The sequence below is a fragment of the Gigantopelta aegis genome, chromosome 7 (genome assembly GCF_016097555.1).
Source record: "Gigantopelta aegis isolate Gae_Host chromosome 7, Gae_host_genome, whole genome shotgun sequence".
Classification (NCBI taxonomy): domain Eukaryota; kingdom Metazoa; phylum Mollusca; class Gastropoda; order Neomphalida; family Peltospiridae; genus Gigantopelta; species Gigantopelta aegis.
This window is the reverse complement of record NC_054705.1, coordinates 28,828,330-28,852,775: the sequence shown is the minus strand read 5'-3', so window position 1 is coordinate 28,852,775 and position 24,446 is coordinate 28,828,330. Positions and strand designations below refer to the sequence as shown.

General features: G+C 40.1%; 2 protein-coding genes across 2 annotated transcripts in view; one reads left to right on the top strand and one right to left on the bottom strand.

Annotated features, from left to right (window-relative positions):
• LOC121378016 (ornithine decarboxylase-like) overlaps positions 1–19,540 on the bottom strand; it is a 79,196-nt gene extending 59,656 nt beyond the window's left edge. The window contains exon 1 of the mRNA XM_041506114.1: positions 19,436–19,540. The gene's annotated coding sequence lies outside the window, so the exon portion shown is untranslated. The remainder of the gene's footprint in view (positions 1–19,435) is intronic.
• Positions 1–24,446, top strand: part of LOC121378015 (F-box only protein 10-like) — a 109,543-nt gene that overhangs the window by 3,188 nt on the left and 81,909 nt on the right. The window contains 4 exon segments of the mRNA XM_041506113.1: positions 369–1,194; positions 1,298–1,331; positions 19,443–19,623; positions 22,751–22,832. Of these exon segments, the coding sequence (XP_041362047.1) occupies positions 369–1,194; positions 1,298–1,331; positions 19,443–19,623; positions 22,751–22,832 (1,123 nt within the window).

Here is a 24,446-nt window from a genome sequence, read left to right as displayed (position 1 = left end):
GACCGCTGGCCGTTATGGACAGGTGACCGTTATGCACAGGTCAAATAAGGAAGGAAATCCATTGGGAGGGATTTATAGTGACCGCTATAGGCAGGTGACCGTTATGTACAGGTGACCGTTAGACCAGGTTCGACTGTACATGTATATTCTGTCTGAAATAATAAACTTGTAGGAAAACACGGCAAATTAGAGTTATTGTTTTTCAAGGTCTTCTACTTTTCAAGGCTTGCATAATTTTCAGAATTTGTTGTCCTGATTGTTTTAATCTATCATCCAATACCTGTAGGTTTTCCAGTAAGTTTGTAATGGATATATTATGTACGTTTTATTGCTATATTAAATTGACAGTTTGTGTGTTTGTGTTGTAGGTCCGGTCTGGCTACCTGCAGATCGACAACTGTATTCTCGAAGATGGAATGATTTACATCCAACACCCGGGAACCTGTCATATTTCATTCTGTACATTCCGTCATGCTACAGTGATTCTGCAGCATGTCAACGTGAGCATCATTGAAAACTGCGAGTTCTCCCAGAGTGACATCGCATCCATTATTGTTGAGGGTTATTCCAAGGAGGAGAAGAATTGGACCTTCCCACATATGTGTGAGAAAATGAATGTGGTATTGGAAAGAATCAGTTCTTGCGATGAGCGTCGCTCTTCTCACATAACGATGAAAACAATGGAGAGTCAGTCGTCCATGATCCAGTCGGTGACCAGCTCCGTTATACCACTGATCAATCAGTCGTCGCAGGAATCAGGACCTCACAAACACGGCCAGGCCTGCTGTGGTAACTGTACTGATAATTATGCATCGGGGGTCGATCAGACTCGTTCAATGGAGAACAGATACGTTATGCAGTGTAGTCAAGAGAAAGACCACACTGGCGGTGAGAATGCAACCGGAGATCATCCAAAAGATCGAGATCAAGAAGGTTTTCCGCAGAACGGTTTGATGCAGTATCACTGGGACGATTCGTATAATGGAGGAGGTGGTGGTGACGCTAGTGGGCGGGGGGTTTCTCATCAAGATGGGGTCAGTCATGAAGACAAGCCTCAGCCAGTGCTCAATGACCACGCTGTCCCGCCGGTCAATGCTGACCGTCACAGTGTCCAGTCTCCAGTGTTTGATAGCGATGACGATGACAGTCTGTCACTGCTTGACGACTTCGGGTCAGGTCGATCAAGTTCTGTAGGTTTGTATGAATTACAAGACTAACTTTTTTGAGAGTAACTTTTTGTGCTGGGGTGTCATTAAACATTCAACTATAGGTAGATCTGTTGTGTGTTATTTTGAAGGATCGCATGGTGTGAGTAGCTCAGTGAGTGACTGACTAGATTTATTGTGTGTTGTTTTGAAGGATTGCCTGGTGAGTAGTAAAGTGAGTGACTGTCTAGATTTATTATGTGTTGTTTTGAAGGATCGCGTGGTGTGAATACCTCAGCTAGTGACTGACTAGATTTATTGTGTGTTTTGAAGGATCGCGTGGTGAGTAGTTCAGCAAGTGACTGACTAGATTTACTGTGTGTTTTGAAGGATCGCGTGGTGTGAATACCTCAGCGAGTGACTGACTAGATTTACTGTGTGTTGTTTTGAAGGATCGCATGATGTGAGTAGCTCAGCGAGTGACTGACTAGATTTACTGTGTGTTTTGTAGGATCATGTTGTGTGAGTAGCTCAGCGAGTGACTGACTAGATTTACTGTGTGTTGTTTTGAAGGATCGCGTGGTGTGAGTAGCTCAGCGAGTGACTTCTATTTATTGTGTGTTGTTTTGAAGGATCGCGTGGTTTGAGTAGCTCAGCAAGTGACTTATATTTACTGTGTGTGAAATGTTTTGAAATTAGGGTTAGGACATTACATTTCAAGCACATGACCATTTATAAACAGCAGTTCTTTTACTATCACTTATCTAAAAATTAAAAAATATATCTATTAATTTCCAAGATTTTAGGGTACATAAGTTTAACCTCCGTAGCCTCTGGCAGAAACGGGTCAATATCAAAATTGGTAACATTTTGTGTCCTGGCTCTAAATTATATTATAAAATGTATATATTTCCCAATTTTTTCACAGAATATTACTTTGACATCTATACACAAAACCACACATATTTGTAATATATTTCGGACAAAAGTATTTTATTTCAGAAATTATGCCGAAATCTCATGTCCCTTGCAAGGGGTGAAGTTATATAAAGTTTAATATTGTGTCAAAAAATATGATATTCTTCAACTTTTTCTGCATAAATGTAATCATGAGATATTAAGTAACAATACTGTGCTATTATACTTTATTTTTGATAATTATATTTTACTCTTTTTTTTTTACTAAATATGTGTGTCCCTTATACATGTATATATGTCCATACTGTTACCACCATCATAAAATGTTCATAATTGGAGCTCCATGAACTTGGTCTTGTTGTACTTTCTACAAAGGATCTTCCACTTTCAGTCTTATCATTTGAATGTGGCCTTAATTCAGTAACTTGTACTTGGACTAATGGATAAGTTAAAGTTTGTTTTGTTTAAAGACACCACTAGAGAACATTGAATTATTAATCATCAGCTATTGGATGTCAAACATTTTGTACTTTTGACATGTATAGTCAAGAGTGCAAACCTGCTACATTAGTAGCCAGGTATCTTTTATATATATATATACTCTTCAAAAGAAGAAACGCAAAACCACATTGTCGTAACATTTGGAGAATTGATTTCATTATTGAATGGTGAGTCCGATAATTACCAAATGTTGCAGGATTGTTCACAATTCACTCTAGTCCATTGTGAGTAAGTGATAGGACACACCACCAAGGTCAAGGTCATCTGGAGTCAATACCGGGTGTGGCCTCCGCGTGTGTTGACAACTGCCTGGCACCGCCTGCCCATTGAAGCAACCAGAGTACGGATGACGTCCCGGGGGATGGTGGCCCACTCGGCCTGCAAGGCTGCTGCCAGCTCGGGCAGGGTCTGGGGCTGTGGTTGTCGCTGTCGGAGGCGTCGGTCCAACTCGTCCCATAGATGCTCAATTGGGTTCAAATCTGGTGATATCGATGGCCAAGGAAGGACATTAATGTTGCTGTTCTGTAGGAAAGCCGTTGTGAGACGTGCTGTGTGAGGCCTGGCGTTGTCATGTTGGAACACTGCGTTGGCGTTGGCCATAACTGGAACGATGTGTGGCCGGAGGATCTGGTCAATGTAGCCCTGTGCATTCAGGTTGCCCTGCACGTGGACCAAGTCAGTTCTGCCAGTGTGTGAGATGGCTGCCCACACCATGACACTACCCCCGCCGAATCTGTCCACTTCCTGCACGCAGTTTGCCGCATAACGTTCACCACGACGCCTATACACGTGACATCTTCCATCATGACGTCGGAGCAGAAATCGGGACTCGTCACTGAACCACACCTGTCTCCATCGCAGTTGAGGCCATTGTCGATGAATCTGGCACCACTGCAGTCGGAGTCGACGGTGTTGTGGTGTTAAGATGACACCTCGAACTGGACGTCTGGCACGAATTCCTACCTCACGTAGGCGGTTCCGTACGGTCTGGTCGGATATCCTGCGCAAACCTGGTAATGCTGCGGCTGTGGAGGTGGCAGTAGTCAATCGTTCCCGAAGGTGGCGTACCCGGATGTAGCGGTCCTGCCCGGGGGTAGTGACCCGTGGTCGACCGGATCTAGGGAGGTCACGTGTTGATCCATGTTGCTGGTAATGGCCCTGGCAACGGCCGTTCTGGATTCGCCTGCGTCTAGTCGGCCGATGGCATTGTTTCTCTGCGGTTCACTGAGACGTGGCATGTCCTGGATTGTCAACTGTCGGCCAGATACAGAGGCCAGGCAAGCGAACACCCTGCACTTTTATACTGTCGGTGTTCATGTTGCACGTGCAGACAACGCACATGCAGTGGTGACATGGTTTGCACGTGGCTGCGTTTTTGCGAATATTCACATTTTGGAACTTTATTGTACAGTAGCTGCGTTTTATCGAATGTAACCGTGGGAATGTGTTTGGGATATGCAATGACCTTATATTCACAAAGCATGAACCGGTAGGAAACATAAAATCGGAGTTATAACCCATTTGTACCCTTTTGCGTTTCTTTTTTTGAAGAGTATATATACACCACCCAACAGACAGAATAGTACATACCACAGCCTTTGATATACTAGTCGTGATGCACTGGCTTAAATCAAATCAAACCGAGAAACCGTAACCGGCAGATCTGTTCCGATTGCAAAAAAATCACAATTATTATTATTTATTTTATTTTATTTTTGCTTCAAAACATTTCAGGGTCCCTACATAAAATTTGCCTAATTTATAACTTTCCAGACAATAATTCCTATCCCCTTAAAGCTCACAACCATATAGGTTACTCCCTCACTCCCCACCACACACAAAAGCACATACACACACCCACGCCTACAAACATGCAAACTGTTTCTTAAAAAATAAGATTTTTCTATTATATATACAATAATACATCTATTTATTAAGATATATGCATATAGGTCGGTGACTTTGGAGCACTCTGGAGGGGTAGCACAGTATCTGGTGTGACTGGTAACAGGTCGTTTCGCCCCTGTTACTACCAATACTAGATCGCCCGTGTCGTTTCGACCCGGATCCATTTGTAGTTAACTGAGTCGGTTCGCCCCCATGTAGGGTCGTTTCGCACTCATTTTAAATTTTGTTAATAAAAACATTTATTCATTGCTTTATCATATATGCATCGGGATTTTTTTTGGGGGGGGTTGGGTGGGGGGTGGCGGTTTACACACTGCCGTCGATAACCACAGTTTAGTCTAATACGCGGATGGTTTATACTATAATTCGAGCAGATCTAATTAATTTTTCTTTTCAGGTTGAAACATCTGCTAAAAAATAATCCGCTAAAACAGTGTCATACAAGACGTAAACTGAATAATAAGTACATCTTAGCATGTACTATATTATCATAAAGAACAGGATTAAAAACAAAATATTTTAACTGAAATGCCAAATTGTAATGAGGCTACGAGGTGAAGTCAACGCCAGGTGACGCCACACGAAAATAGGGTCCTACGTGAAAAAGGAAACCAGTCGAACAAGTCGTTTTTGTACACAATTAATAATAAACAAATAACATCAAAATACAGCGTATTCAACTTGCATTAATTATGAAACGAAATAAAAATAAGTAGAAACGGCATGAGTTCCTTATTTTCCCCATAACGATTTTAAAGAAATATTTGTTAGAATTAGTTTAAGGTTAGGGTTAGGGTTAGCGATAGTTATATACAATATCTTTTAAAACAATTTGTTCTATAAAACCAACATAATGTTTATATTTCGTAATCCAGTAATTCAATACCCCAATAGTGGGGAAAATAAGGAACTCTTTCCGTAGAAACTGATGTGCAGATCGAAATTTTGTTTTATTTCTTGTTTGTTGTACCGTAGGCTTAATATACGTAGGTACGGTGTGTACGTGTTGTACGGTTTTTCGTGACTAACATTAATTCGGACCAACTGCAAAATGGGAGTAAAATTATTATTTTGTATTAATATTTTTTTCAGAAGTGATAATCATTGTGGAGTACAATGTCTGTGAATTTACATAAAACTTTATTCTGACTTTTTAAAACAAATTATCGTCAATGGCTTGGGTACCAGGCGTTTCCTCTCCAAGCCAGTTCGCCCCACCCCCAATATTAATGTTAGACAGTAAAGATGACATTGATTAATATACATGGGTGTTAGTGATCACATGACCTATTTTACCTAAAAACGTAGTCATTGTTTTTTTTTCCCTTATAGATATTTTAAAAAAGGATACACCAAAACCCCAAGTGGGGGCGAACAGGATTTTTTTTTGTTGGGGATGAACATATTTGAGGTGTGTGTGTGTGTGTGTGTGTGTGTGTGTGTGTGTGTGGTGGGGTGGGGGGGGGATGCAAATTTTATTATCAGTCTTCAAACTTACCTGGATGCTGTGAATGCCTTTTAAGTTAAAATTTATTTTTGCTTTATGACACCACTAGAGAACATTGATAAATTAATCAGCTATTGGATGTCAACCATTTGGTAATTGACGGTTTTCCATTAGCAGCATTATTACTAAGTATACACTTCTCCACACAGGACAGCAAACATCATGGGGTTTTATATACCAGTCATGGGTCACAGTTTGGGACAATATACATTCACACCACTAATAACTATACTTTAATGTTTTTAAAATGTTCCACTTAAAGTGTTTTTGGAATACAGATGCAGTAGTGAAACAATATGGGCAAATTCATAAGCGTACGCCCCCCCCCCCCCCCCCCCCCCCCCCCAGTTGTGTGATAATTTATCTATTCGGGCAAAAATTGTCTAGGCATTTGGGCAAGGATGGTCTCGACGTCACATGTCATTCAGACAAGTTCAGTTCAGCCCCCCCCCCCCCCCCATCCCACCCCCCACCACCACCACCACCACCACTAAAAAAAATTCCCGTATGCCCTTGGGCCAATTCATGGTTCAGTTTAACCTCAGCTGAGTATAGAATATTTAATAAGAAACCACAGCACATCAGTAGCATGCAGTGTGACTGTTCATAAATTAATTATTAATGTGAATACATTGTCTGTATATTGTCTAAGGCCTGTACGTATTTCATGTATATGGCTTGAGTAAATGGTACTGGAAATAAACAACATTATAATATTATTTTTATCTGTAAATATAAACACGCAATGTGTGACATCTAAAAATCAATGGATATAGGACAAATCAATGAATAAATGTACTTTATTAACAAAATAAAAATTAATGCGAATCGAAACATGGGGCGAAACGACTCGGTTAGAGGTACGAATCAACCCTGGTCAAAACGACTCGGGTGAACTAGTAATAAGGGCGAAACGACCTGTTACCATATTATTTTGTTAACTGCAAACTTAAACATTTCATCAATGTGTTATATAACAAAAAATCAGAGTGAAAGGATTTATTAGAAATTACTGCTGTGATGCAGAAGCCCTTGCCGAAGTGATGATAGCTGAGTACCTCGCCCCTGGTTAAATGGAAAACTGGTCTGGTAGACGTGTTCAGAGTAACGTTTCCCGCCGAGGCCAATTGTTTGACTGGTATCAGGCTTCATCGAAAAGGCACCGTGACACTAGCTGTACTTGAAAGACTTTTACCGATAGCTGCTAGCTGAACACACAACATGGCAGGTATGGCAAAGAAAGGATCGCTTGGCTAGTGTCGCGATTCTCCGATCTATCTATAACTCGTTCCGCCTAAATTATTATAATCCAAAGGTTGTAATAACCAACTGTGCAAGCGCGGCAATTGTTGGTCCTTTTCGGTGGTTTTCCATTTGATATTTGATGTATCACCAGTTCGAGGGAAATATAGCTAATAACACAGACGGGACCGATAATTTAGTTCGAGCGAAGCCTTATAGTCGTCTCTGGACGTATTCGACCCATCATCAGTTAATATAAGGTTTACTAGACAAAAAACTCGGGAATTCGTTTTTGGTTCGAGTATTGCGGTATGATCGACCCTTCCGAGGTCGAGCCAACGAGATTCTACTGTATATATATTGTACCCACATTAGTGAGATCTAAAGTCCCGAGTACCAGTGCCACTAATGCAACAGCTGTGAAGGGTGAACTATTTTTACATGAATTCTATTTAGTCATCAACATATTTTGGGTGGGTTTTTTTGTTTAGGTTTTTTTTTTTAGGTTTTTTTTAACATCTGTTACCATGTTATGTTATATATACAGTACATAACAGAAAAAAAAAGTCGACAAGCAATTCATAGTGTCGCAGTGTATTTATCCCCAGCAATAACTATCCAGGTCTGCCATCTGCTCACCCCTCCATCTCTCTCTTTCCTTCTCTATCTCCCTCCCCCCAGATCAAAGCCAATTAATGTCAATGAATTTGTGGGGTTTTTTTGGAGAGGATGGGGGGTATGAACCCAAATGTATGTAAACGGAAAGCATTTATAAATGTCTAAAAATATAAAACCAACAACATGCAAAGCATCATAATTTAGAAATATAAATCACAATTATGTAAAACAAATCCCCAAAAACCTTTCCAAGTTCCAAGTACAGTCTGATATTCACTTGTATCTCACAACTTCAACATCTGACACATTGACACTTGTTACTTTTTTTTTTTTTACTAAGGAACAATCATCATGAAACATAAAAAAAAACCCTCTGAATACGAATCTGGCACTTTTCTTATTGTTTCCATTTTGTAGTCTGCTTGTCCTGTCCCAACAAGACAATAAATCAGGTTCTATCTATAAAAACAAGCATGGAATGGCTTCTAGCTTCAGTCTTTAAAGGAAACATGTCACGTAAACCATATTTGGCGCCAACTATGTACAATTAATTATAAATTGAATCACCTAAAAAAATTTTTTATAACAAATTAATTACTTAAAATATCTCCATAAAAAAACACCCAGATACGAGCTCTTAGCGGAAATTGCCGATCTTTACTGAGCAGGGCAATCACGAGGTCCGTGACGTCAGAGACGCGATCCTTGATCTGAAGCCTTACACTTAAAAGCATTAGTCCGTACCACTCATAAAGAATCAAAGACTTGCACAGCTAACCAAAACAATGAGTGTTCGTTCGCAAAAGGTTTTGCCGTATCAATATGAGCTGTTAGTAAATGAAGAAAGACACACATTTACTTACAACAGTGATACTGAAGAAAAAACGGATAGCGAGTCGGAGGGTGGAGAAACCGATGGTGCCAGACCAGACCGGTCGACCAATTTACAGCCCGGAGCCCGAAAGTAACCCGGAGACAAAACCAAAACTCGGATGCTAATGCCGAGGTGTATACTGTTCATATTTAGCATAAAGATACACCTCGATATGATGTATTTAAATATGTAAACAATATAAATGTAGGACAAACATTTTTTTGGTTGTTTTTTTTTTAGAAAATATCGCATTTTTTATGTTCGGGCTGTACATAATGAAATCTGTATGCACAGTGTAAACAAACGCTCTAATTTACGACAAGGCGCTTCACTTTCATTAACCTGACTTGGTAAAACAACATAAATGACTTGAGAGTATAATCAACTTTTAAACTAAATATATTTCTATTTGCATCAATAGAACGAAATGGGGTTATAGTATTTTTCTCTCATAAAAAAAAGTAGCATATTATTAGGCCTATTGGTAGGGTGCGTTAGAGTAAAAACGACCACTCACGATACCCAAGTGATAATTTTCTTTTCTTTGGTACTACGTAATTGGTCAGTTTTGTAATTTTAGATGGGAAAGTCTACTTAATCAAGGGTTTTACAGCATTATTTACAGTAATGAAGCAGGGCGGCTGATAATGTCCATTAACATTGTACTGTAGTCGCGACAGGTTACGCCACAATACCCTGTGATCTTAAAAAAACTGGCACGTATTTTGTACGTATGTCTAGACCGTGGTAATCACTTACCTGGTCGATACCCTGCAATATACACCTGCCAATCAGGAATCACATGTGCAGGCCACGGAAAGAAAGGACCAATTAACTAAAACAACACTCCGATTCTCAAGTCAGCCCGTGGATGAAACATAATAGTTATTTCGACACCGACAGTAGTGGTTTATTTTGTATTGAACTTCGTGTTGCTTTGGGGCTTCGGGCGACGAGGAACGTTTTTGTGACGTATTCCGCCCGAAGATTAAAAACATTATTTAAAATTATTATTGTTCTCTACACGTTTTTTAAAAACATATTTAAATACATCGTACTGAGATGTATCCTCATGCCAAATCCCATGTTTGTATATGCCATATTTAATTACTTATTGACGTTTCCTTCTTCGGACGGTGAATACAGATTTTGTTATGTAGGCCTACAGCCCTAAAATGAAAAATCTTTTTTTTTCCAAAACAATAAATAAATAAAAAATTCTACATTTTTGTTTTAACATATATAAATACATCATGCTGAGGTGTATCTTTGTGCCAAATATGTACAATGTACACCTCGGCATTCGCAACCGAGTACTGTTTTTGTCTCCGGGTAACGTTCGGGCTCCGGGCTGTAAATAGGCTGACACCAAAGGTCTCACTACACAGATGTCATCTGCCATTGAAACCCATGTTAAACTGCCCAACTTCAAGCGAAGATTGCCCATAGCACGGGTTCTCGTTGGCACTAACAACATACACCATTGCGAACATACATTATATAAGCATTTATATTCATTCCAAAATTGTGAACATTTCCGTCTCAGTTTTTTGCTATATGACCGCATCTGGCTGTAGTACCGGTCCGAACAGGTGGTTCATTAACCGATTCACTCCGGCTGTCACTTGCACTATATACCCATGTCCCAAAAGGTCGATGCACAATATTACAAAATAATATGGGCAAAATACAGCCAGAAGGCTTACCATTAAACATACATATTGTTTTAATTCTTCACCATTTCCTAGAAGTGAATATGTGAACCATAACATGTGCCACAATTAGGAACTATAGTGGACCGTGATGAATGAACTCTCACCCGGAAGTGATCTGTGTAGTGAGACCAAAGTACTATGCGGTGTTGGTGTCCAATCTTTTCTTTTGCGATAAAATACACGCGTCTTTCTTCTGATACAATCCTTTGGAAAACCATAAAAAGACAATCCCGATCGTTTAAAATGTTTATTTTTACACCCAAAGGCACTGTTGGACTGAAAAGATCGTAAGCCCCTTACTCCATATATAAACAGTTAACAACAATGGAAGAGTACAGCGGCTCTGACGTCACTTCCCTTTTTTTCCGAACGCTCACGAAGAAATACGCATAAATCGTACTTTGATACTGATTAGCGTAATTTCTTCATTTTAAGTTAACAACACGTATTTTATTGTTATAAAGTTATTTGTATATTATTTTTATATCATTTTGCTTTTATAATGAGCTATAATATGGTCTCGTGTCATGTTTCCTTTAAGGAACCGTACTAGTTCTGTACCTGAAATGCAAAATTCAATTATAATACAAATGTATTAATGTAGCTAAGCTTAATATGTTTGCACTTATTTTTAAATCAACAAATTGGAAACAACAGGAATGTCTGTTTAAAGAGCCTCCGCAGATCCTATAGTATAGGTACTTTAGTACTTAGTATTTGACATACATGTATGGTATTTTTGGCACTTGGACTAGTGAGAAAAGAAACTTGCTGCTTTTACACAGCCAAACATCTATCAAATGTACACAAAATAATATTAAAACAATATTTGGGTGGAGGGGGTGTTATTGGGTTATTGTTCCTTTTCTTTCCTTATTTATAAATCTTTAAAAAAAATGTGAAATGACTCGGGCAAACTGGTAATAAGGGCAAAACAACATCATAAAAGATGTTATAAAAAATATAACATTATAATTTATATAGTATAATACTATTACTGGAATCAGTATAAAGATGCCGGGAGGAGGGTGTGTGTGTGTGTGTGTGTGTGTGTGTGTGTGTGTGTGTGTGTGTGTGATTATATGCAAACAAATAAAATACATGTATATCCTACCAGTAATTTGAAGAAAAAAACTCCACAATAACACCCCCCAATGTCCAAATATTATTTAATTTTTTTTATTATTATATGCATGGTATACATGTATGTAAGGTTATATGGTTAAGAACAACAGATAATGAGAGAGGAAATCTGCTTCCACCACACAATGGGCTATTTTTTCTGATGGGCAGCAAGCAATCTTTTGTATATGCAGTATCCCACAGACAGGATGGTACATACCACAGCCTTTGTTACACCAGTTGTGGAGCATTGGATATAATGAAAAATAGCCCAATGGACCCATTGCGGAAATCAATATTAAACCTACCACACATTAGGTGATTGCCTTACCACTGGTCTATGTCCTGGCTCTACGAGTATATAAAATATTGAGAGGCTTCGTATTACAATTTGATTGGCTGCACATTACAATTTGATATCCTTGCATTAATTATGCAAAGATTAATTGTAGGATTGATTAATTAAATGTGTACTTATAATTGACAAGTAAGCTAGACCTAAATAATGTAAAAGTGGTGAAAAAATAGCACATGCAAACTGATAATATCAGTGATAGAGATAGTGTGCCTTTAAGCAAAAAGAAAAAAATCATATCATCGTGTTATTAATATTTTAGCATTACCTAAATTATATTCTAACATAATCAACAGAAGAAAATAGTAAAATAAAAATTCAGTAGCACTTCCATCTTTTATAATCTTCTGTCACAGAATATATGCAGTCTGTAAAAACAAAAAACACTGACGGTCGACTTTCAAGTGTCATTTGTCTTATCTCATAGCAACAATCCGTCTTTTGTTTTACAATATCTTGTCACTTGGAAAGTTTCCTTCTTCCGTGGTATTGAGGAACACAAAAACACGAAGAAGGCATTATTTATAGAACTTTTTACAAAATGTTATAGACGCAAAGTAGTTTACTTCCTTGTTTTTCATAGTGTCACATGGGACTCTGTTGTTGCGTAACGCCACCTATTGAGGAGTTGGCGCACCTCGATCGCCCATTGGCGAATTTTTTGGCGAACAAAAATAGCCACCCAGGGCTAGCACTGCAAACAAAAAGAAAAGGAAAAAAAGCTAAGACTTCCAAACGTTCCAGCATGCTTGTTAATACTATTACTAACCCTAAACCTAACTTAAGCCTAAATTAACTGAATGCTGAAACGATCGGAAGTCTTGCCAAAACTTATTTTGGTCATTCGTCTGAATGTGTGCAGTTTAACGACGGATTCTTAACGACAATATATATATATCGAAGACTGATTAAATGAGTCAGTAAATTCCATTACACTGGAGGGAAAGTGATTCTTAAACTCTTACCTTCGTTACGTTCGTAGAATTTATATATCAGTTGAATTTTGATGGATTTCGGCAAAACTTCATTTTCAATACCATGTGACGGTTTCGCAGGAAAACACTGATTTTACGTCAATCGTAGGCTCCGCATAGTTGTCATCGCTGTTAACACTTGTCAGCAGAAGTATATGTTTACTATGATTATAATTCAGTTGGAGGAGACAATTATTTTAACTAATTTTAATGCTAACTATACAAAAACGTTACACATCGAAAACAATTATGTTGTCTAACCTAGGCCTAATGGCGTACAAGCAAATTTGGGCCCGCGGTTTTTGAACCGCGAAACATGATTGGTCCAGCGCGGTTGTCAATCACGCCGTACGGAGGGGTCAATTGTTAAATTGAACCTATTTCTCTGTTTTCTTTGAAGTTTCAAGTCATTTCACCCTAGCGTATTTGAGCGCAAGGTGTCCTAACTGCGGTTGCCTCAGCAGTCATGGCGGCAGCCATTTTATCAGTCCCATAATGCATCGCTTCAAGGTGGCACTGCCTAGTATGTTACATGTGTTTTAGTTTTTAAAAATAAATATTAGGGCCTAACTTGCTGAAATTGCGTTTTGTTATATAACTGACCAAGTGTCAAATATCGGAGGTGAATCTAGCCCAAATACATAGTGGCTAGCGAGCTCTAACCCACAATTACATTGTTTTGGTTGTTTCTTGCATGGAAATTTTCTTCCCTTTTTTTAAAGCTGCAATCTCGGCTCACATTAATTAGCATAACTTCATAGAAACACACCTACAGTTTTTATAAAGAATTGTGTGTGACAGTAACACAATTTTAATAGTTATATATAAAAAATATATATTTTAGGTAATATTCCGATCAGCACACAGTACCCTCCCCCACATGCTATATTGTTCTTTTTTTAATGTATTTTCTAGGGAAACGTGACCCGACCCCCACCCCCACCCCCACCCCCACCCCAACACACACACACACACACACACACACACACACACACACACACACACACACACACACACCTTTGCTAGCCAGTCTAGACCTCTACACATTTTCCTGCACAGGCGCCTGTTTTATAAAATATTTCGTTTCAATGCTTCAAATTAATTTTATATGTACATTAAATTGTATTATAAACATGCTAAATTGCACATTTTGCTGTAATAACGGCAAAAATAATTTATCCTAAAAACATTGACCTATTAACTGTAACATTAGTATTTGTATGAACATGTTTATGTTGGTCTTGCATGTCCATTTTTCAAGATAGGTAGGGCCTAGATGTCCATGTTAGAATGAAGACATTGTTGTACACATGATTGTAAGCATAACTGGCAGGCAAATCAAAACATAAATAAAACAAAAACAAACAAATAGCTCAATCAACCCCCACCCCCCACCCCACCTCCCAAAAAACAAAAAACAAAACAAAACAAAACAATACAGTAACAATACCAACCCGACCCCAAAATAAAATACAAAATAACCCTCCCCCTCGACAAAGACACACGCCCCACACCCTCCCACCCCCCCAAAAAAAAAAAAAGAAAAGAAAGAACAAAACGTTCATGATTATTATTATTATTATTATTAATTTATTTATTTATTTAATCATTTAAAAAAAAAAATAGCCTTTTATGTTTTGCCAATATATTTTTATTGTTACTCAGCTTAAATCAAGACCTCTCCCACCTCTCTTCGAAATATTTTTACTATCATTAATAACTCCCTCACAAAAAAAAAACCCCACCACCACCACCCTCAAAAGACCCGTCACCCCCTCCCCCCACCACCAACTTTATTTTTCTTCAAAATATTTTCACTATCATTAAACAGACTGTTTTACCCTATTGTATTACAATGGACTAGTCCCTGTCACTAGCTTTCGTCACGTGCTCATTCAATCGCCCATGTGCACTGCCTTTATTTTTTATGTAACATTGTTTCACTATTTATGCATAATAGAAGTTGGAAATGAATGGGGTATTGTTGCATTGTCCTGATAGGCTAAATAAATATATTAAGTTGTGAAAACAACAACGTCGCTTTGTATTGCTTATTTTCCGATTTTACGTTTATAACGACGTTAGGGTTCACGATAACATTTTAACATTATAATGGAATATGTTACCATTTTCCAGTATCTTCAAAAACACTATTACATATTCCAGAATAATATTTGGCGTGTTTCAATTCCATTTTAAAGTGAAATATACACATGGCGATCAGTAGTTAAGTTTAACCGGCAAGTTTAGAAAAGCGAGTCAAAATTTGGCAGACATATTTCACAGCACGCCAAACTTCAAAGGACTATAACTTTCTAACCATTAAATATTTTTTCGTCAGGTTTTCATTAATTTACATATTTTGGTTCATATTTTTGTTTAAAATAAAAAACTTGACCACATATGTATTTTTTAATTTTTTTATTGTTCTACCTACCTAGGGTCCTGTCTGCATCCAGTATAACAAAGTTAATTTATATGAGGTGGCATATTAAAAATCATAGCAGATAATCTTTACAGACATGAACATACCCAGACACTAGGGTCCTGTCTGTATCCAATATAACACAGTTACTTTCTATCAGGTGACATATTAAAAATCATACCAGATAGTCTTTACAGACATGAACATCCCCAGACACTAGGGTCCTGAACATACCCAGACACTAGGGTCCTGTCTGTATCCAGTATAACAAAGTTAATTTATATGAGGTGGCATATTAAAAATCATAGCAGATAATCTTTACAGACATGAACATACCCAGACACTAGGGTCCTGCCTGTATGCAATATAACAAAGTTACTTTCTATCAGGTGACATATTAAAAATCATAGCAGATAGTCTTTACAGACATGAACATCCCCAGACACTAGGGTCCTGAACATACCCAGACACTAGGGTCCTGTCTGCATCCAGTATAACAGTTACTTTCTATGAGGTGACATATTAAAAATCATAGCAGATAGTCTTTACAGACATGAACATACCCAGACACTAGGGTCCTGTCTGCATCCAGTATAACAAAGTTAATTTATATGAGGTGGCATATTAAAAATCATAGCAGATAATCTTTACAGACATGAACATACCCAGACACTAGGGTCCTGTCTGTATCCAGTATAACAGTTACTTTCAGTCAGGTGACATATTAAAAATCATAGCAGATAGTCTTTACAGACATGAACATCCACAGACACTAGGGTCCTGAACATACCCAGACACTAGGGTCCTGTCTGCATCCAGTATAACAGTTACTTTCTATGAGGTGACATATTAAAAATCATAGCAGATAGTCTTTACAGACATGAACATACCCAGACACTAGGGTCCTGAACATACCCAGACACTAGGGTCCTGTCTGCATCCAGTATAACAGTTACTTTCTATGAGGTGATATATTAAAAATCATAGCAGATAGTCTTTACAGACATGAACATACCCAGACACTAGGGTCCTGTCTGCATCCAGTATAACAAAGTTAATTTATATGAGGTGGCATATTTACCCAGACACTAGGGTCCTGTCTGTATCCAGTATAATAGTTACTTTCAGTCAGGTGACATATTAAAAATCATAGCAGATAGTCTTTACAGACATGAACATACCCAGACACTAGGGTTCTGTCTGTATCCAGTATAACAGTTACTTTCAGTCAGGTGACATATTAAAAATCATAGCAGATAGTCTTTACAGACATGAACATACCCAGACACTAGGGTCCTGTCTGTATCCAGTATAACAGTTACTTTCAGTCAGGTGACATATTAAAAATCATAGCAGATAGTCTTTACAGACATGAACATACCCAGACACTAGGGTCCTGTCTGTATCCAGTATAACAGTTACTTTCAGTCAGGTGACATATTAAAAATCATAGCAGATAGTCTTTACAGACATGAACATACCCAGACACTAGGGTCCTGTCTGTATCCAGTATAACAGTTACTTTCAGTCAGGTGACATATTAAAAATCATAGCAGATAGTCTTTACAGACATGAACATACCCAGACACTAGGGTCCTGTCTGTATCCAGTATAACAGTTACTTTCAGTCAGGTGACATATTAAAAATCATAGCAGATAGTCTTTACAGACATGAACATACCCAGACACTAGGGTCCTGTCTGTATCCAGTATAACAGTAGCCCAGTGGTAAAGGGCCGGGACGTAGCCCAGTGGTAAAGGGGCGGGACGTAGCATAGTGGTAAAGGGGTGGGACGTAGCCCAGTGGTAAAGGGCAGGGACGTAGCCCAGTGGTAAAGGGCCGGGACGTAGCCCAGTGGTAAAGGGGCCGGGACGTAGCCCAGTGGTAAAGGGCCGGGACGTAGCCCAGTGGTAAAGGGCCGGGACGTAGCCCAGTGGTAAAGGGCCGGGACGTAGCCCAGTGGTAAAGGGCCGGGACGTAGCCCAGTGGTAAAGGGCCGGGACGTAGCCCAGTGGTAAAGGGCCGGGACGTAGCCCAGTGGTAAAGGGCCGGGACGTAGCCCAGTGGTAAAGGGCCGGGACGTAGCCCAGTGGTAAAGGGCCGGGACGTAGCCCAGTGGTAAAGGGCCGGGACGTAGCCCAGTGGTAAAGGGCCGGGACGTAGCCCAGTGGTAAAGGGCCGGGACGTAGCCCAGTGGTAAAGGGCCGGGACGTAGCCCAGTGGTAAAGGGCCGGGACGTAGCCCAGTGGTAAAGGGCCGGGACGTAGCCCAGTGGTAAAGGGCCGGGACGTAGCCCAGTGGTAAAGGGCCGGGACGTAGCCCAGTGGTAAAGGGCCGGGACGTAGCCCAGTGGTAAAGGGCCGGGACGTAGCCCAGTGGTAAAGGGCCGGGACGTAGCCCAGTGGTAAAGGGCCGGGACGTAGCCCAGTGGTAAAGGGCCGGGACGTAGCCCAGTGGTAAAGGGCCGGGACGTAGCCCAGTGGTAAAGGGCCGGGACGTAGCCCAGTGGTAAAGGGCCGGGACGTAGCCCAGTGGTAAAGGGCCGGGACGTAGCCCAGTGGTAAAGGGCCGGGACGTAGCCAGTGGTAAAGGGCCGGGTACCAGTAGCCCAGTGGTAAAGGGCCGGGACGTAGCCCAGTGGTAAAGGGCCGGGACGTAGCCCAGTGGTAAAGGGCCGGGACGTAGCCCAGTGGTAAAGGGCCGGGACGTAGCCCAGTGGTAAAGGGCCGGGACGTAGCCCAGTGGTAAAGGGCCGGGACGTAGCCCAGTGGTAAAGGGCCGGGACGTAGCCCAGTGGTAAAGGGCCGGGACGTAGCCCAGTGGTAAAGGGCCGGGACGTAGCCCGGTGGTAAAGGGCCGGGACGTAGCCCAGTGGTAAAGGGGCGGGACGTAGCCCAGTGGTAAAGGGGCGGGACGTAGCCCAGTGGTAAAGGGGCGGGACGTAGCCCAGTGGTAAAGGGCCGGGACGTAGCCCAGTGGTAAAGGGGCGGGACGTAGCATAGTGGTAAAGGGGCGGGACGTAGCCTAGTGGTAAAGGGGCGGGACGTAGCATAGTGGTAGCATAGTGGTAAAGGGGCGGGACGTAGCCCAGTGGTAAAGAGCTGACTTGATGTGCAGTCGGTTTGGGATTAATCCTTATCAGTGGGCCCATTGGGCTATTTCTCGTTTCAGCCAGTGCACTACGACTGGTACATCAAAGGCCGTGGGATGTGCTATCCTGTCTATGGGGAAAGTGCATTTAAAACATCCCTTGCTGCATTAGCCCATTAGGAAAAATGTAGCGGGTTTCCTCTGATGACTAGGTGTTAGAATGACCAAATGTTTGATATCCAATAGCCGATGATTAATAAATCAGTTTGCTCTAGTGGTGTCGTTAAATAAAACAAAATAAAGTTTCATAGCAGATGGCTTTACAGACAAGAACATACACAGAAACTAAGGTCGTGTCTGTATCCAGTCAGACAAAACCACTTTCTATCCGGTGCAATCTAATTAAAATTAGCTCCATTATTACATGTGGATCTAACAGCAGCCCGTTGAAGCTCATGTCCAGTTGACCTTTCATTCGACCAATCAAAACCTTACTTGCAAAATCGTGCCAGTCATTTGAAAAGAATTTGAAAACATTTGGGATTATGCCGAGGGTATACGAAATGATTTGTGTGAATTACGAAGTATGCCGGAAACAATTGCAATATAAAATTTTATATAAAATTTGTTTCAAGACGGAAAAAAACCTGTGATAGTATAGCCATAAAATCTGTTTATACTAGTAACCAATCCACAGTTTATTTCTGCACTTTTCCCCCTGTTTTTTCAATGTTGAAATAAAACAACAAGTTCGTCCAATATTTTTAGAATTTGTATGCTCCCGAATAACGCTATAAAAGGTGAAGTGTAATTGGTTGATATTTAAATTGTTATTTATAGATGAAATATCACCTTGACATGGGAGTCCACACAATGCTGTTAGATCTACTGTATCACGTGAACAGTTTAAAAATCATCTTTTACAGCAGTAACGTAGTCTTTGCAGACATGGAATATTTTCATGTACATCTAATTGTAGTTCACATTTCATCTATATCACTAACTTGGTTGTATTAAAACATACCTTTAATTTTGTTTACTTTTCAGCTTGTCCTTGGAAAATCTGTTGGTAACTGCTTTTGACCAGATCCAAGGATGTCTTGTCAATAAGTGTCGGATGCTGCACAGTAAAGGGGGTGTGATGGTTAGCCTGCAGGCTCATGCTATGGTGTGTGAGTGTGACATCAGCAATGTGGACTACGGCATCAGGTGCATACAAAATGCCAGGGTAAGTTCATTCAAGAACCTTCTGAATTCAGATATCAGTTACAATGTACTGACCTATAACTATTTATACTGTCAGTTTAATATGACTGCAAAAGTTCAAGTGTATTTTTTTAATGACACCACATATGGTAATTTTGACATATAGTCTTAGAGAGGAAACTTGCTACATTTTTCATTAGTAGCAAGGGATCTTTTATATGTATCATCCACAGCCTTTGATATACCAGTTGTGGTGCACTGGCTGGAACAAAAAACAACTCAATGAGCCCAACTATGGGGATCAATCCAAGATCAACCATGCATTGAATGAGTGCTTTACCACTGTGCTGCGTCCTGCTCCTGTTATATGACTTTAATGTCAACAGTCACCACAGTATTATTCACACATTACAAAAATACATACATATGTACATACAGTAGCTCTTCTTTACAAAGCAGTATTACATTCATTGCATTTGAACTTGAATTTAATCATGGGAACACACCTCAGCTACCTGGACTGTCTGTCTAGGTCAGTGTGTTAGTGGTTAGTGACAAGTTATTGGCATAACACTACACTCCTTATGGAGCAATTGGTACACACCTCAGCTACCTGGACTGTCTGTCTAGGTCTAGGTCAGTGTGTTAGTGGTTAGTGACAAGTTATTGGCATAACACTACACTCCTCATGGAGCAATTGGTACACACCTCAGCTACCTGGACTGTGTCTAGGTCAGTGTGTTAGTGGTTAGTGACAAGTTATTGGCATAACACTACACTCCTCATGGAGCAATTGGAACACACCTCAGCTACCTGGACTATGTCTAGGTCAGTGTGTTAGTGGTTAGTGACAAGTTATTGGCATAACACTACACTCCTCATGGAGCAATTGGTACACACCTCAGCTACCTGGACTATGTCTAGGTCAGTGTGTTAGTGGTTAGTGACAAGTTATTGGCATAACACTACACTCCTCATGGAGCAATTGGTACACACCTCAGCTACCTGGACTGTGTCTAGGTCAGTGTGTTAGTGGTTAGTGACAAGTTATTGGCATAACACTACACTCCTCATGGAGCAATTGGTACACACCTCAGCTACCTGGACTGTCTGTCTAGGTCAGTGTGTTAGTGGTTAGTGACAAGTTATTGGCATAACACTACACTCCTCATGGAGCAATTGGTACACACCTCAGCTACCTGGACTGTCTGTCTAGGTCAGTGTGTTAGTGGTTAGTGACAAGTTATTGGCATAACACTACACTCCTCATGGAGCAATTGGTACACACCTCAGCTACCTGGACTGTCTGTCTAGGTCAGTGTGTTAGTGGTTAGTGACAAGTTATTGGCATAACACTACACTCCTCATGGAGCAATTGGTACACACCTCAGCTACCTGGACTGTGTCTAGGTCAGTGTGTTAGTGGTTAGTGACAAGTTATTGGCATAACACTACACTCCTCATGGAGCAATTGGTACACACCTCAGCTACCTGGACTGTCTGTCTAGGTCAGTGTGTTAGTGGTTAGTGACAAGTTATTGGCATAACACTACACTCCTCATGGAGCAATTGGTACACACCTCAGCTACCTGGACTGTCTGTCTAGGTCAGTGTGTTAGTGGTTAGTGACAAGTTATTGGCATAACACTACACTCCTCATGGAGCAATTGGTACACACCTCAGCTACCTGGACTGTCTGTCTAGGTCAGTGTGTTAGTGGTTAGTGACAAGTTATTGGCATAACACTACACTCCTCGTGGAGCAACTGGAACACACCTCAGCTACCTGGACTGTCTGTCTAGGTCAGTGTGTTAGTGGTTAGTGACAAGTTATTGGCATAACACTACACTCCTCATGGAGCAACTGGTACACACCTCAGCTACCTGGACTGTCTAGGTCAGTGTGTTAGTGGTTAGTGACAAGTTATTGGCATAACACTACACTCCTCATGGAGCAACTGGAACACACCTCAGCTACCTGGACTGTCTGTCTAGGTCAGTGTGTTAGTGGTTAGTGACAAGTTATTGGCATAACACTACACTCCTCGTGGAGCAACTGGAACACATTCTGAATTGAAGCTATGACAGGATGAAAACCCAATACCTGATGGTATAACTGGATACAGATTGTTTAACTAGCATGGCATCGAGGCTGGTCAGTTACAGCCAGTCAAGGAATTCCTTTTCTCCGATCCCTAGCTGTGCAAGACCAACACATTCCATGACCTCAGCCCATACGGAATAAATCTGTCTTGTATAGGCTATGACGTCACTACATTTAACATGGGGAGTAGTACATCATTTGTAATATATGACGTCATATTAATGCGAGTTGGTTCATTTTAGATTAATATTTTGTTATTAAAACCTTCATTATAAAAGCTATCTTGTTAATTTGTAGTAAACAGACGTGGCAAATATGATAGTGTAGTTTATTTATGATAAAATAGTCAAATAAAGAAGTTACTTTTTCAGCTATCTTTGTTCGTGTAAAATAATGGTTTATTTATCGAATGGATGGGAAAAAAAGACTATCATATGCAGTCATGTGGGATAGGAAAAGTACACCCTCAGTAGTGAAAATTTCGACCCTGGGACCCAGCAAGTCTCGTCCCGGTCATAATTTCCAACACCTCAGGTGTACATTTTCTATCCCACGTCACCACGTACGATGGAGACTATCAATCTTTCTATTGTCTGTGTATTCTTGTGTGTGTGTTGGGAAGGTTGGGGTGTCAGAAAAAAATTGTAATTTTACTTCAACTGCTGTGACAGTCATAATTATTTTTAACAGAGTACCGGTACATAAAAAGGTTTTGAAAAATAACATCACATTGTTGGTGTCTTTTGCTGTCGATTAGAAAGAAAGAAAGAAATGGTTTATTTAACGATGCACTCAACACATTTTATTTACGGTCATATGGCGTCAGGCGTATGGTTAAGGACCACAGAGATCTAGAGCGAGGAAACCCGCTGTCACCACTTCATGGGCTACTCTTTTCAATTAGCAGCAAGGGTTCTTTTATATGCACCATCCACAGACAGGGTAGTACATACCACGGCCTTTGATATACCAGTCGTGGTGCACTGGCTGGAGCGAGAAATAGCCCAATGGGCCCACCGATTTACCATTTACCATTTGTTTTTCAGATGGTGATTTTGAAGAATAAAATCCATCATTGCCAAACCTCGGGTATCTTCATGAGATTAGCAGCATCAGGCTTAATAGGAGGTAAAAATAAATAACTTGTACATTCTTATGGTTTGAACAAAACATATTTTATGAAATATGATAAAAGAGAAACAGAAAATTTTAAATAACTTTCTGTACTCACCAAAGAATATATTAGCATAGGGAACGCCTTTTTTCATATTATGGATTTACTACAAGTTATTTATTTCTAAGCCGTTTGATTTTTAAATGGCACACAAAAATAGTATTTTATTTTATTTCCAAAACATGTTTACTTTTCTTCTGTCAAACCAAACTGAAATTATTTACCAAAAAAAATAAAAAAATTCTAGGAGGATGGGACAGACTATAGTTATTAATTCATGATTTAAAAAAAAAATCATTTCCCATTCTCACTAAATGTATTACGATCCAGTAGCATTATCTATGAAGTAAATGCTTTGTGGGCTGACTGCAAAAGTATTGTAACTATGATTAAGATGTACAGTGAAACCACTAATTGCAAAACAGTCAATGTCATAAGGAATAACTTTGACTATCATAAACATTTTTAACAATTGATTGACAGTTTTAGAATGATACAGATATTGGCTATAACATAAACATACCTGTAACAATGGCTGTGGTTAAATATTTCCATGTCAAAATTATCATTTAACACCTTAGAGTTAGAGGTCTCTTCTTTGTTAATGAACTTGACCAACTTGTATGTGTTTATTTCAAACATAGAGGCATTCTGAGAGTAATGCTAAAGCAATACATGTCCCCTTCTGGGCGCAAAACATTTTTGTATCTCCCAAGTTCAAGGGCCATAACTCTGTGAAAAATAAGTAAATTGCTATGGAAGTATAACTTGATCTGTAACAATACATGATAAAGCTATACACAAAATTTCAGCTCAATATATTGAGGCATTGTGGAAAAGATGTCAGGAAAGCACATTTTTGTATCTCAAAACTGAGTAACTTGCCATGAAAATTAAACTAGATCTGTAACAGTACATGATAAAGCTATATACAAACTTCAGCTCAATATCTTGGGGCAGTGAGAAAAAAATGTCTGAAAAACTATATGTGGGATAGACAGTCAGAAAGACAGACAGACAGACATGACAGACAGGACAGACAGACAGGACATACAGACATGACAGACAGGACAGACAGACAGACAGACAGACAGACAGACAGACAGACAGACAGACAGACAGACAGACAGACAGACAGACAGACAGACAGACAGACAGACAGACAGACAGACAGACAGACAGACAGACAGACAGACAGACAGACAGACAGACAGACAGACAGACAGACAGACAGACAGACAGACAGACAGACAGACAGACAGACAGACAGACAGACAGACAGACAGGACAGACAGACAGAGACAGACAGGCAGGAGAGACAGACAGATAGACAGTCAGACAGACAGACAGACAGACAGGACAGACAGGACAGACAGACAGACAGACAGACAGACAGACAGACAGGACAGACAGGACAGTCAGACAGGCAGGACAGACAGACAGACAGACAGACAGACAGACAGACAGACAGACAGACAGACAGACAGACAGACAGACAGACAGACAGACAGACAGACAGACAGACAGACAGACAGACAGACAGACAGACAGACAGACAGACAGACAGA